This window comes from Microtus ochrogaster, chromosome 8, assembly GCF_000317375.1.
Source record: "Microtus ochrogaster isolate Prairie Vole_2 chromosome 8, MicOch1.0, whole genome shotgun sequence".
NCBI classification, from domain to species: Eukaryota; Metazoa; Chordata; class Mammalia; order Rodentia; family Cricetidae; genus Microtus; species Microtus ochrogaster.
The window spans coordinates 13,919,729-13,934,314 of NC_022015.1; the positions used below are offsets into that span (position 1 = coordinate 13,919,729).

Here is a 14,586-nt window from a genome sequence, read left to right on the forward strand (position 1 = left end):
CCTCGCCCGCTCCGCCCGCCTCTGCTTCCGAGCCGGTGCCCGGCGTGGCGGGGCTCCGCAACCACGGCAACACGTGCTTCATGAACGCCACGCTGCAGTGCCTCAGCAACACCGAGCTCTTCGCCGAGTACCTGGCCCTGGGCCAGTACCGGCTGGGCCGCCCGGAGCCGTCGCCTGAACCGGAGCAGCCGGCGGGTCGCGGCCCGCACGGTCAGGGCGAGGTCACCGAGCAGCTGGCGCACCTGGTGCGGGCGCTCTGGACGCTGGAGTACACCCCGCAGCACAGCCGAGACTTCAAGGTGAGCCCCGGGGGCCCTGGAGCTCGGGCGCTTCTCGGGCTCCTCCTCTTCGGGGCCGGGAGGATTTCTGCGCTGGATGCTCAGAGAGTTCTGGAAGATAACCCAGATGACAAAAGAACGCGTTCCTCCCACCATTCAGCCTGTCTTCTTCGAGCGCCCCAGAACACAGGCGCCAGCTCCCATCATCCGCCTTGGGGATGGATGTTGCCAGGGGCAAGACCCTGCCTTCTTGGAAACTGCAGTTTTTGGAGCGGGTGTTGGTGGGAGAGCATCCAGCAGGGTTCGAATCTGGCTGCTTCTCTCCTAGCAAACCGAACCTGTTTGTGCTGCCCGTTTTCCTGGTACCTACTCCCAGCAAGTTGACAGGCTCCATTGGACACTATGAAATTACCCAATTGGGGCACTTTTAGGGGGTTCAACCTGATACGTAAAGTGCTTCAGCTGTGCCTAGGACCCTACACATACTGTGCTCTGTTTCTTTTTATTCTTAAGTAAAATCAACCAGGTGTTAGCCAGCTAGTACTTTGAAGGAGGCAGAACCTGGTGACGTAACGGATGGGGGAGGTGGTCCTGGCCCTGGTTTGCAGCTGCTGGTGGAGCTGTCCGCTTGGAGAGAGGATAGGCTTGGAGAGCAGAGTTTGCAAGGTCCGGATGGTGAGGGTCATTTGGGCGGTCCTAAGGAGTTGGGGGTCTTACTGCGCGTTGAGCAAGGAGATGACTGGAGACTGTAGAGAGGATACTTCGAGGTGGGCCATGGCTGTGAGAGTTGCTAGAGTAGAACAAGGAAAAAAAAGCAGTTTCTTTTCATTCCCTTTCTCATCTCTCGTGCTTGGGAGAACACCTCAGTTTGATATTTAGCCCTGTTTTTTCTTTTTTTCTTCCTATGTCTGGCACCCTCATTCTCTACCAGCCTTCTTGAGATGGTCTTGCTACTTAGTCCAAGGCTCACTTTCAGCTCTTCCCGACAGCCTCCTGTGTGCTGGGATCAACCTTTCCACCCCCCTCTTTTTAAGTAAGAAAACAAATTTCAAGTTGAAAAACTTTGGTGAACAGCATTGTTTACTCAAAAAAATATCTACTCTGTATTTCTGTGCCTCATTTGTGTGGAGGTCAGAGGACAGTTTGTGGAGTCAGTTTTCCCACCTAGGTGTGGGCTCTGGGGCTTGAACTCAGGTTGTCATGTTTCCCTGCCCAGCCATCTTGTCAGCCCAACAGGAGCTAAATTTAATAAGGTTACGCTTTTATTGGATTTTTTTTTATTTGTTTTCTATTTATGGCAAGTGGTACTGGTTTTTCTATTGGTGCTATCAAGTTTCTCTCTAAAATACTCTCTAAGTACTGATTGGATCGCAGGACCTGATGATGGTGTAGCTGAGGTCTGCTTTGGGTAGACCCTGCCTTTTTGCTGAGGAGCAACACTGCTGTTGTATGCCACTCCTTTTAACCATTTTTTGCTTAATATTGCTGTGTTTTGCTGTTTGATCTTGAGATTTTGAATGGAAATATTACTCTGAAATAGGGACTGGAAAAACAGATTCATGTTAGGGGTCTCAAAGTAAGAAACTAGGAGAATGCTATTTTTTTTTTTTTTTAGGACTCCTCTCCTTTGCTTAGAGTTACCCGTGAGCAGCCACAACAGTGGGGAGTTTTCAAGGCGGGATCCTAGTGTGAAGTTTGCAGTTTTTTGGTACATCAGCATCTTAGCATGTAAACATTGCAGTTGCTTTTCCATTAAGCTGTGAGCGAGCAGAAATGGGTTAGTAATTCTAGATGTGCAGGACTGATTGATAGGCATACTTTGGCAAAGTTGAGCATATTCTTCGAGGTTGTTCCCATTGCTTTTTATGAGGTTGTGCTCACTTTTACATCCATTAAGCTACCAACAGAAATGGGTCAATACTTCTAGAAGAATAGAGACTTTAGAGGATTTGGCAAAGTTGAACACATTCTTGGAGTCCTCGTTTTTGAAACACTGTAGACTTCTGAACCTTCAGTAGAGTTTGCTGTGTATCCATTAATTCACCTCCTGTTTACTAGGAGTTTACTCAGATGGAAATGCATTCAAGATCAGAAGGAGCATTCCCTAATGAGAGTGCTGGGAAGTAGACATGTTGAACAGGCTGACACAGTAATCTGGTGGTTCTGTGGTGTTCCAGAGGCTTCACTGTATTTATATGCTAACCCACTGCTAACCCAGGCCATCCTGTTTCCACTCTGTTGTCTTTAGTGTTGCTGGGATTTTAGTCTCGTGTTTGTCACCTCATGGTTGCCTGATAGCGACACCTGCTGCACCTTGTGCTCTAGTAGGAAGTCAGGAAGTTATGAGAGAAATAACTGTTCTCTTAGGGGCCCCCATCAGGCTTCTGCTGACACATCACTGACTACCTGTGTCAGCTGCCACAAATGCTAGAGGCAGGTGTTTGGGTTTCCTGCTTTAATACAGAAGATGAGTCTCTTAGACAACTCACCCAAGTACCTCATTGACCATGGGTCAGAAACTCACAATGAGGGGTTGAATCCAGTGGGACTTAGGTTCACTGAGAGCTCATATTGTACTTGAACTTGTACTCGACTAGACTCACATTTACAGCTCACTTGAGGATCTTGTAATAAAGCCAATCCCAATTTGCTGGAGTGGGGCTTCACAGTCTGCTTTTCTGACAAGCTTCCCAGTGCTGGGGCTGCCGCCTATCTAAAGGCTCTTTTTTGAGCAGATGAGGGGACATCACAGAAAAGGAGGCACACTTTCCTGGGGCAGGAAGTGATAAGGGCTAGTGTGAAATTGCAAATACTTTGAGGAAAGACTGAGACATTAGTAGTTGGTTGTACATGGCTAGCTGTAGTGGTGCAGAGCACCTTGGAGAAGCACGTTTAAAGAAATCATGAAGGGCTTTGTGGGCTGATTTGGACTTTAGCTTCTGAACATTGGGAACCAGAGCTGATACAGTAGGAGAGTGATAGGATTTCTGTCTCCTTCCCTGTCTCTTTACTCCCTCCTTTTGCCTCTTTCCCCATTTCCTCTTTCCCCCTCTTTTTGTCTGTTGCTCTCTGTGGACGATTGGTTTCCCCCTTCCTTTTTTTACTGAATATCATTTTGAGTATAAGGAAAGTTGAAGATGGATGCCTGTTTGTGGCCAGCATCGATCATTTGTGTATTTTTCATATTCAAGTAGCTCACTGAGTCTCAAGAGTCCTGCTCAGTTCTTGGCTCCAGGCAGCCACCACTTGACTGGAGCCAGAAGTGGTTGGAATCAGTTCGCCTTCTTGATTTTGCCTTAAGGTCTAGAAAAGCAAGCATTCACTGTGGGGTTGTGATTTTTATCATGTTAAATCTTCCAGGTTAGTCATGTTTCTCTGTAAGTTTTCAGTTAGAGTTCCTCCTTCTCCCTCCTCCTAACCGCATTGATTTGTGCTTAAGGCACTTGTCAGTCAAATGTGTTTGTTTGTTTTGCTTTGCTTCTGGTTTGGACTATGGTTGTGAAAGTTGTGTTTTCATTTGCTAGAATGACAAATTGACTGGCCCAACTTTGATATACTTCAAGAAATTTCTCTAGATTCAGCCTGCATCTTTTTTTTTTTTTTTTTTGGATACACATAGCTTTTCATGCTCTTAGAATGTTGCTTTGCAGTCAGAGCATTGTTACCTTTTTCTGTGCCACATGTCTCTAATCCCCTGGGACATTTGTCTGTGTTTGGAGACATATTTGGTTGTTATACCACATGGGGTGAGGGTGCTGTTGGCATCTAGGGGGTAGATTTCGGGAATTCTGTATACTGCAGTGTGACCCCATGATTTAGCCCAAGATGTCATTGGTGAGGTGGAGAAGCATTTTGTCTGTTTTCAGCCCAGATTTCCCTAACTTTCCCAGTCTCTAGCCTGTTTACCTTGCAATTTGGTGTTTGTTTGTGCATGTGTGTGCATGAGTTTGCTCACAAGGGTAAAACTTAGACTCAACCCTTGTGTCAGCAACTTTCTTTATAAAACAGAGGAGAAAATAAATGGTTTTAAAATCTGAATACTCATTCTGGTGTTTTTAGGGGAAACCAACATATTGCTTTAATTTTACCAGGAGCATAACTGTTCAGGTTCTTATGAATTGCCTTTTGATTTCTAGTACTCACTGCTCTTAGTAACAAGTGAAAAAGACAGATGGGCACTTTCAACCGAGGTAGATAAGTTTTGTAGCCTCAGTTTTCAAACCATGCTCTCAAAGGGCAGCTGCAGTAGAGTGATCTACTGATGGAAGTGCTCTGCAGACTCCTTCCAAGTTTACAGGAACCAAAACACGAGTCTTGGGCCTGGAGTGGCCTTATCAGCTCAGCCACTGGCATGACAGGTCTCAGCAGAGCACTTGAACAGGCCCGGTGGACATGCTGAGACAAGCAGCATTTTTTCCCTCTGAGACTGGTACAGAATTGCAGAGAAAATAAGGTCATCTGCTTCCAGCTTTGAATGTGTGCCATTGCTCTTGAGGCCTAGGTACTTTGAGAGATCTTGCTTAAAAACAACCCTTTTCGACTCTTTAAATGCATGAGCTGATGTGTGCCATGTCTTACCAGGTGCAAGAAGTGAGAAAGAAATTGTCTAAGAAGGCTACTTGGGGAATAAAATACACAGACAATTGTAGAACTCCATGTTTGCTGATGTTCTGGTTCTTTTTGCTATTGTAATACCACAGACTGGGTGATTTCTAAAGAATTTTATTAAAATTCTGGAGACTGGGAATCGCTGTTGAGAGACCCACACCTGACAAAGGGCTTCTTCCCGTCATCATATGGCAGGGGACTGAGAATTTGTGAGTTTTGGGGTATTAAGGAAGGAAGGTAAGAATGGGATGTAACTTGGTCTTTTTAATCAGGGACCTACTCCTCTGATAATGATGTTTATCCATTCCTGAGGGCAGGGTCCTCATGCCCAATTGCCTCTTAAAGGTCTCAGTATTTATAATGGGGATTGCGTTTCAAAACCAGGAGCTTTGGGGGTCATGTTTAAAACATGGCATCCGACTTAAACCACACTGTGTCTGCTCAGTTATTGTGTTTAAAGGAGCTGAGGTGAGAGGTTGGTAATAGAGGGTTTAATGTAAAGGTTATGGAACAAAGTTCTTGCCCTGAGAGGACTCATCTGTTTATAAGGAAGCAATTTTGAATTCTAATGGAAGGTTCAGTAGCAGTTCAGAGGACTGGATTGTAAGCTGCACTGTAAGCAGTTAACACTTCTACAAACTGAAGTTCCTAACACTATACTAGCTAGGCTTTGGGTATGTAGTGTTTAAACACAGTGATACAGCAGTGGTAAAATAACAAGGCACAGGCAACGTAGTCCCTTCTCAGAACTTGTCAGAGAGAAGGTGGGTTTCAGCCAGTGAACACTGACAAATAAGAAATTTTAAATCCTAAGAACTAAGAGAAAGATAAGGTACATGAGTGAGAATAATGAATTTGACCAGACAGGTTGGGAGCAAAATGGACTCAAAAGGCTGTATTATTGGAAAGGCCTGGAGGTGCATTTAGAAGTCTGACAGGCCTTGTTTGTGATGCAGGGAGGAGGCAGGAGAGTGGGGCAGACGAGGTGGAAAGGGTAGGTCTCGCTGGTCTTGTAGGCCAAGGTGAAATACTTAGGTTTCATTCTGAGCGAAGGCTAGCTGCTACTGGTTTCTAAGTATTCTTGCATGAGTGTGTTCAAACATGAAATGCTCATTCGTGGTGCTAAATGTTGAACAGAGTAGAAATTTGAAAACTAGTCAGTAGATGTCTGTGACAGGCCTGGTGAAAGATAGGGCTGGATTTGAGACGCATGTAGAGGTAGATTGTCTTTTCCTCATCGTTGTCATTATGTATATTATGTCTAATTATGTATATATCTAAGCTTGATTTGGTTCTGTTGTCTGATGTTTGTCTTGATGTCAGTGTCACACTGTTTTGATTACTGTAGTTGTAGTAAGCTTGGAAACCTGTTGTGATACTTTCACCTTTATCCTTTGCAAGTTCTTTTGGTTTCCAGAGTCTTTTGATATTCTGTATGAACTCAAGGACTTTATTTATTTATTTATTCATTTTAATTTTATTTATTTATTTGAAACAGGATTTCTCTGTGTACCACCCTGCCTGTCCTGGAACTTGCTCTGTAGATCAGGCTGACCTCGAACTCACAGAGATCTACTTGCCTCTGCCTCCCAAGTGCTTGGATTAGAGGCGTGCACCACCACCTCCGGGCAAATTTAAGGATTTCTATTTCTGAAGAAAAAAAAGTTAGGGATTGCATTCATCCTGTGGATTGTGTCGGGTAGCAGTATCATTGTAATGATACTGTCAATTTTCCAGTCCACAAAAATGGGAGAATTTTATTTATTTATGTCATGTTTTATTTCTCTCAGCTGTGTTTTATATTTTTAGTGCAGTCTTTTTCTGCTTCCTTGATTAAAACTGTTTCTAGACGTTTTGTTCTAAATGATGCAGTTGTAAGTGGAATAGCTTTGATTTGGGAATGGCATCTGGGATCTTTGACATACTAAACAGGTTTTCTGCTGCTGAATTGAGAGCTACACTCTCAGTTGCATAACTAGAAGTGCTAATTTCTTTTTGGATGTTTATTAATAGTGTATAAAAGAATGTAATTGACCTTGGCATGTTGATTCTGTATCCTACAACCTTGCTAATTAGTTTTTTAGTTCCAGCGAATTTTCCTAGTATCTACAGTTTTCTACATAAAAGGGGACATCATTCATGAACAGAGATCGGCTTTTTTCCAATTTTGATATTTTTAGTCGCCCCCCCCCCCTTTATTGTAAAGTGGTATCCTTGTCTTATTTCTTGGTCTTAGAGCAGTTGCTTTCAGGCTCCCAGGGTTGAATGCCATTGCCCCTGTCTTGAAGAAGTATCCTTTTCTACTGGCTTGTTGACTTATTTTCCTCCTTAATTTATTGAAAGCCTTAATGTTTCTTTCTGTATCAGTTGGAGATGCTCCTGCCTCCCTTCTCTCTCATTTTGTAATGTGTGGTTTTTCACATTGCTTGTTATTTTAGTATGTGGAACCTTCCTTTCACATCAGGAATAAATCCTACTTGGTTATGCTGTCTGCTCAGATTTTGATACTTTCCCTTTTATGTTTCAAAATAGTTCTTTCTTTAGTAATTTAGTAGTTTGCCCGTGTAAGCCTTGTGTGATGTGGGATTTACACTAAGGTTTGTGTAGTGTGGTAAGTGGTTAAGTGTAGATAGGGAAGTAGTGGCCTGTGTTCTAGTCCCCTCTTCTACTTACATTGAGACCTTGAGGCTTGCATCTCTGGTCTTCACTTCCTCATCTGTAATGTGGAGATGGCAGTATATCTACTTCCTAACCTGTTTTGGAATATATGAGAGAAGAACCTGGCAGGAGGCCTGCATTCAGTGCTCAGCAAGTGTTAACTGATGCTATTGTTCTCATCAAACCTTACTGTCACCCTGCTTCTAGGCAGAAGGCTTCTTTAGCATTTGATGATGCATTTATGAATTTTGCATTGTTCCATTAGTTCTGTTGATATTAAATATTGCTTATTCTCTTTCATGCTCTTCTTTAAAATTCTCATTTTTTTCAAGTTAAACATTTATTTTGTGTGAATTTTAATGTTAAGTATCTAGATTAATTTTAGACAGAGAACTATACCTACTGAATACTTGCTTGCCATTGACAAATGCAGTAGCGTTCAATAAAATTGTAAACTAGTAACGATACAGTGAGAAAGCTTGCATCAACTAGTAACTAGGGAGAAACTGAGGTAATAAAGAACTGTCTGTTCCCCAAAGGATAAAAGGATTAGATACATTTATTCATACATTCTTCTGAGAACCAGATAATCCCTATGTTGTATGAACTTTTGAATAAGAGAAACTCAAGGGGATTTGGATTTGGATTTCTTAACCCATTGTCCCCCCCCCCCCAGTTCCTTGTGCAGTGGGCAGTGATTACGTCTTATTCAGCATCAAGTTCCCATTCCCTGTTTTTGGAATGTACACACTGTTGGTTAATCTGCACTGAGTGAGGAAGCCACAACTAAGGACAGCTTGCAGACTAGATTGTTAGCGGTGTGGATGTGCTGATGATGGCCAAGTCTCAGACCTCACTTGAGGCTTTAAACTTTCAGAGCGCAGGGAAGAAATCAGAAGATGGAGTGGCAGGTCTCAGTGAGTTGCTGTGCAGAAGAGTGCCATTCCTGTCACTGCTCTATTCCCTTCCCTCCCCTCCCCTTGTATCTCCTTCCCTCCCTTTCTCCTCCCTTTCCTCTTCCCCTTCTCCCTCCCCCCTTTTCTCCCGTTTCCTCCTTTCCTCTTCCCCTTTTTTCTCCTAATTTCTTCCTTTCCCCTTTCCTGATTTAAACATGTGCAGCTTATGCCCTGCAAGGTGAGTTGAGAGTGTTTGGCAGGTTTATATGGGAAGAATGAAGGAGAAAGAGTTGAAAATAATATGGAAGGTTCTTGAGACAAGGTAGATTGGGATGGCACTTTTCAAGACTGGTAAACAAAGTGGAAAATGGTTTTGGAGGTGAGAGGTGAGTTTAGTTGTGTTTGAACTTTTAGAAACCTAGACAAACCCATTTTTAATGCTGTATTTGTTGAGTGCTGAGCATTTTCAAGAGGTGTGCAAGAATCCTTTAAGTTGAAAGGAGCTAGCCAGACTGATCTGCCCATGGAACAAACAGCGTGAACCAAACAGTTGGTGTAACATAGATACTTGTTCCCAGTGTATTGTTTTACATCTTCCTTTGTGTACTTTAGGCTTTTGCTTTGACTCGGTCACTTCTGTTTTGATATAGTATGTGGTTTGATGGATTTTTCCTGTCTCTTTATACCCTTGTCCCAATGAGGGGCTACTAAATGGGGCAGTGTTCTCTGTCTGTATAGTCCCCACAGCTGTTTCCTATAGTAAAAACTCTGAAAAACAATGACCTCATAGTTTCCACATACTCAAAACTAAACAAATCCAAACCTTTTTTCTTATAGTAGTAGAAGAGAAGTCATTAAAAATTGAGTAACATTTGTCATCTGTTGCCTCTTCCTTCAAAAATACTTGTTTGCTTTGTTATTAATTGTTCATTCAACGTTCTTCAAATATTTTTTTTTCTTTGTATAACAAACATTTTTTTTTTCCAGGGAGCACACGGGGTTATCTTGAGTCTTTTGTTGTGTTGTGATTGTTTCTTGTCTGTGTAGAAGCCATTGTTCTGTGCCTGCCCTGGGGCAGTGCCTAGAGGAACTGGCCAGTCGCTGAACATCTGTTGCTTCTTCCCTCCAGTTGTTAAGTTCAGATGGCAGCAAACAGTACATCCACAAATAAACAATTCATGCTTCAGAAGATTCCAGAGGGCTGGTCAGACAATGACTTTGTTGGTATCTCTCTTACTGAAAGCAATGTTGCAGCTTATCTTCAGATCAGTACATTTTAACTCTTGCGTTCTAATCTTTAAGAATAAGGCATAACTTTATTTATTTGGGGGAGCATGGGACTGAAGATATGGCTCGGGGGCTAAGAACATTGACTGCTCTTCTATTTCTCTTCTGTCCATCCCCTGGTTTAATTTCTAACATTATTTAATTTGCAACTCCAGTCCTAGGGGATCTGATGCCCTCTTCTGGCTTTCTTTGACCTGAAGGCATACATGTATACACACAGGGCAGACACATGTTAAGAACTAAAGAATCCTAGACTGTGTGTATTTTGAGCCATATTAGTTACAAAGTGTTTTCACACTCAATTTTTAATCTTCACAACAGTTCTGAGAAAGAGGGCTTATTGTTACTCTTGTCCTAAATTTGTTTTAGATACTGGGATTCTGTGCTAGTGAGCAGCAGAACTGGGCTGCAATTCTACACGGTTTTTGTGAGCGTTGAATGAGGAAGTGTGAGGAGGAGATAGTGTGGAACAGCGATTCCCAACCTGTGGGTTGCAGTCCCTTTGACAAACCTCTGTCTCCAAAAATGTTTACGTTACAATTCATAACAGTAGCAAAATTACAGTTATGAAGTGATCATGAAAATAATTTTGTGGTCGGGGTGTCCACACATAAAGAACTGTATTAAAGGGTCACAGCATTAGGAAGGTGTCGAAACTAGCACTCAGTACATGTCACAGAAATGATGAATGGGGATAATATGGGTCCTTGCTGTCAACTAAGGCCACTTGAATATCTTCATTTTGACTCAAGTACAGGGATTAAACAGGCCGTTGGAGCCATTCCTTCTACCCTGTGTGGTTTTAAGAGTTCTTGGACATCAGATGTGCTGCTACCCTTCCCTGCTGCACTTGAACACCGAGTTGCTCTTTCTAGTCCTAGAGTTCCACGTGACCTCGCAGGTTTCCAGGTGTCATCTTATCCTAACATTTTTGTTGGTGGATTAGATAAGGTTCCACCAGGGATACTGATTCAGTTTGTAAAATTATGAAGCATATTCCATGTTACATAAGGCATACATAACTATTTTTAAAGTTACAGTAGAAATGGAATAGAATGCTGTATTTTGTATTTGGTCCTCAGTGAGCTGCCCATGGTTCATATATGAAGGGCCCTGGGTGTGCATTGGCATGATGCTTACGTCAGTCCAGATGCCAGATAAGTGTTCAGTGTTTTTCTGTCAAATGAGTCTCATAGTCTGGGCAGGTAATGACTCTGTTCTAGGCAGACTGCACCTAAGGGTTAGTGTTTCATTGTGGGATCCTTGGGGTAGGGCATTGCATAATCTTGACTGACAAACTTCCATTTCTGCAGCTGATGGTGGAGTAGCAGAGAAAAGAGATGTGGCTTGGGAGGCATGCCTTACAGTAAAGTAAGAGATTTGTTTTGAGGAAAGGCATTTGGTAGCTCTTCTGCACACAATTCCAGCTCTTAGTTCTGGGCACCTTATATCTTAGTTATATAACTGCAGGAGTCAGTCTACCTTCCTTATTTCTTCCAATTTCAAGTTTGTAATGCTGCCAGATTAGACTTCTTAGAGTTTGCTTGTAATTACATCTCAGAAATTGTTACTGCCTTTACTGTTACATACAGAATGCAGTGTGCATTCTTAGCATTTAAGTTTCTTCCTGACACAGTCCCTTCTTCTCTATGTTGGAAAGCAGTGGAGTACAGTTAAAGGCTGAAGGAAGTGTATGAAAATTTGGTTCAGATCCTGAGATCTGTGGCAAGGGACTTTCTCCCTCTTAGTTCAGTTTTATTTTATGACACTGACATAATTACAATACGTTCTTGCTCAGCAGGGTGGCTTACTCCTGTAATTCCAGCCTTTGAGAGGTTGGGATAGGAAGATCATTAAGTTTGAGGCCAACCTGGATAACAGAATGATATTTTTTAAGTTTACATTCAGTTCATCATTTCCTCTTTTCCTCTTCCCTCCTTTCCAATCCCTCTCTCCCATTCCACACCCTCCACTCCCACATCCCCCGCCCAATACAGTCCTCCGTTTCTGTTCAGGAAAGGTTTCCCACAAGTATCAACAAAACATGACATAGCAAGTTGCAGTAAAACTAAGCACCTCCCCATATATTAAGGCTGGGCAAGGTGACCCAGTATGGGGAGTCAAGTCCCAAAAGCCATTATAAGAGTAAGAGACAGCCCCTGCTCTCACGGTTAGAAATCCCACAAGAGGAACAAGCTACAGAACTGTAACATATATGCAGAGGGCCTAAGGCAGTCTGATGTAGGCTTCCTGGCTGTCGGTTCAGTCTCAGCCCCTGTGAGCCCAGGTTAGTTAATTATGTGAGTTTTCTTATGGTGTCCTTCAGTCCTTTGGCTCCTACACTTTCTCCCCCTCTTCTTCAGGATTCCCCAAGCTCCACCTTGGTTGTGGGTCTGTATCTGTTAGTTGCTAGATGAAACCCCTCTGATGACAGCTGGGTGAGGTACCAATCTATGTGTATAGTAGAACATCATTAGACATTGGTACATTGATATTTTTCCCCCTCCAGTCATGTTTGGTTTTATTCTGGGTCTCTGTCATTCAGCCTATGGGTCCCCGTGCTTCAGGCAGTTGTCAGAGTGGGTTTATTCTCCTGGCACGGGTTTTAAACCAGTCATTGTTTGGCTACACCCTCAATTTCTAGGCCACCATTAGCCCCCCTCCCCCCAGCACATCATAAGCAGAACAGACTGTGGGTTGAAGGTTATGTGGCTGGGTTGGGGTCCCAATCCCTCTGCTGGAAGTCTTGTCACAGGAGATGGCCAGTTCAGGATATGTATTTGCTATTGCTAAGAGTCTTAGCTGGGGTCATCCTTGTAGATTCCTGGGAGATTCCCTTGCACCAGGTTTTTACCTGACCTGGAAATGTCCCCTCTTCCAGTAGTCTCTTTCAGTACTGTCCCCTACATTATCCTCCATGCAACCTGATCACCATTCTCTCACAGTCCACTCATGAAATCTATTTCCCCTTCCTAGGGAGATCAGGTAATTCTCCTTATTACCCAGTTTCTCTGGGTTAGTGGATTGTAGCCTAGTTATCCTTTATTTTATAGCTAATATCACTTGTGAGTGAGTATATAACATGCTTGTCTTTCTTGGCCTGGGTTACCTCAGGATGATTATTTTCTAGTTCCATCATTTGACTTCAATTTTCCTGGTGTTCTTGTTTTTTACAGCTGAGTAATACTCCATGTGTAAATGTGACACTTTTTCTTTATCCATTCTTCAGTTGAATGATGTCTAGGCTGTTTCCAGGTTCTGGCTATTACAAATAAAGCTGCTATAAACATAGTTGAGCAGGTGTTCTTGTGGTATGATTGAGTATATTTTGGATCTATGCCCAAGAGTGGTATGTCTGAGTCTTGTAGATTGATTCCCAGTTTTCTAAAGACTATGCCACATTGACTTCCCAGCTTGTGGATTCTTGTTGCTTCATTACACTGTACACCCATCTCAGTAATAATCCAGTACTGCTGCTAACAAAGGACATTTGAAACACTTTGCAGTGTCTACACCATAGATGCTTTGAGGGCTGGCTCTGTTGCTGTGTTTGAAAATCACTTGGAGTTTGTTGTCGACTGGATATAAAGTTAAAACCATGTTTTGTTTTGCAATTGATTTTGAGGGACTTTTGTCTAAAGTTTACTTTTGTTGCATTATGTGAAAAGTAGAATTTATGACTTGAAGTCAGCTCCACAAAGTGTGATCTGTTTAAAAGTTTTTCTTCAATCCTTACATTCTGTCCTTTCTCTCTAAATTTTATGAATTATTCTTCCATTGTTCAAGTACAAACAGATGTATGTGGATGGTTTGTATTGATTTTTGTCTCTCCAACTTGGGTAAATGGTAGTTGCACATCTGTGTGTTTGTCACATAAGTGCCTGCTGTATGCCCTGCACAGGGGTTATTTTATATTCTTTACAGTATTGTAAGAGAGATATGCACAGTGATGGTTGCTTTATAAATTATGCAAAGAGCATTTTCTGTGCAGACTTCTCATCCCATTAGTCTCCTGCCACATAACTAGTCCTGTCCTTTCCCTCTGAGCACCACTGAGACAGACCGTTTTTAATCTGTAGGGAAGGACATTTATCCTTTTTTTTTTTTTTGAGAGCTATCATGCTAGTGGGAGAATGTTAATGCTAAATCTATCTTTCCTGTGTACATTCGTTCTCAGTAGTTATAAAGACACATTAAGTTTAGACTATCCTTCAATCCGCCCTAAAGTTAAGAGCCCCCTTTTAACAGTTCAGTGATACCTTGGTAAATATCCCTGTATTAGTCTTTATTTCCTGTAAGTTACAATAAACCTCAGTAATTAAAAGACAAACTCCTTTAGAAGCAATTGCTCCTGGGAAATACCTATGAATAAATAATTTGGGGATTTTAACAGTAGGAGAAAGAGTGGAAAGAGGCCTCATTTCCTGATGATAGAGAGGACTTTTTATCTTCATGCAAGAGGAGAGGTCAGTTGCCCTTCCTCTGTTTGATGTTGGGAAGCTGGTTGGGGTGTTGTAGCTTGCTTCTTTCCTGGATACTCCTGGTTATGTAGTTATCATCAGACACCATGCTGGGTTGAGAGTAAGGGAGGCTATGGTTGGGAGCTACTCCTTTCCTTTGGAAAATCTGTGAACCTATGTGTTTGACTGTCAGAACCCTGGAGCAGCTGAGATTTTGGCAGGCTATTGAGCTCCAGTTTCCTTAGTTTTTCTTTTATTACCATTATATAACTAGATTCAAAGATTGTGGGTCTTGGATAACCCACTGGGTGTAATTCTCAGTGTGATATGTTCTGTGCTATTGAATTATCTCTATCTATCTATCTATCTATCTATCTATCTATCTATCTATCTATCTAT

General features: G+C 42.4%; 1 protein-coding gene across 1 annotated transcript in view; it reads left to right on the plus strand.

The window, feature by feature from the left end:
- Usp31 (ubiquitin specific peptidase 31) overlaps positions 1–14,586 on the plus strand; it is a 65,680-nt gene that overhangs the window by 542 nt on the left and 50,552 nt on the right. The window contains exon 2 of the mRNA XM_005351139.1: positions 1–299. This exon is cut by the window's left edge and continues 23 nt beyond it. Coding sequence (XP_005351196.1) covers positions 1–299 — 299 coding nt within the window. The remainder of the gene's footprint in view (positions 300–14,586) is intronic.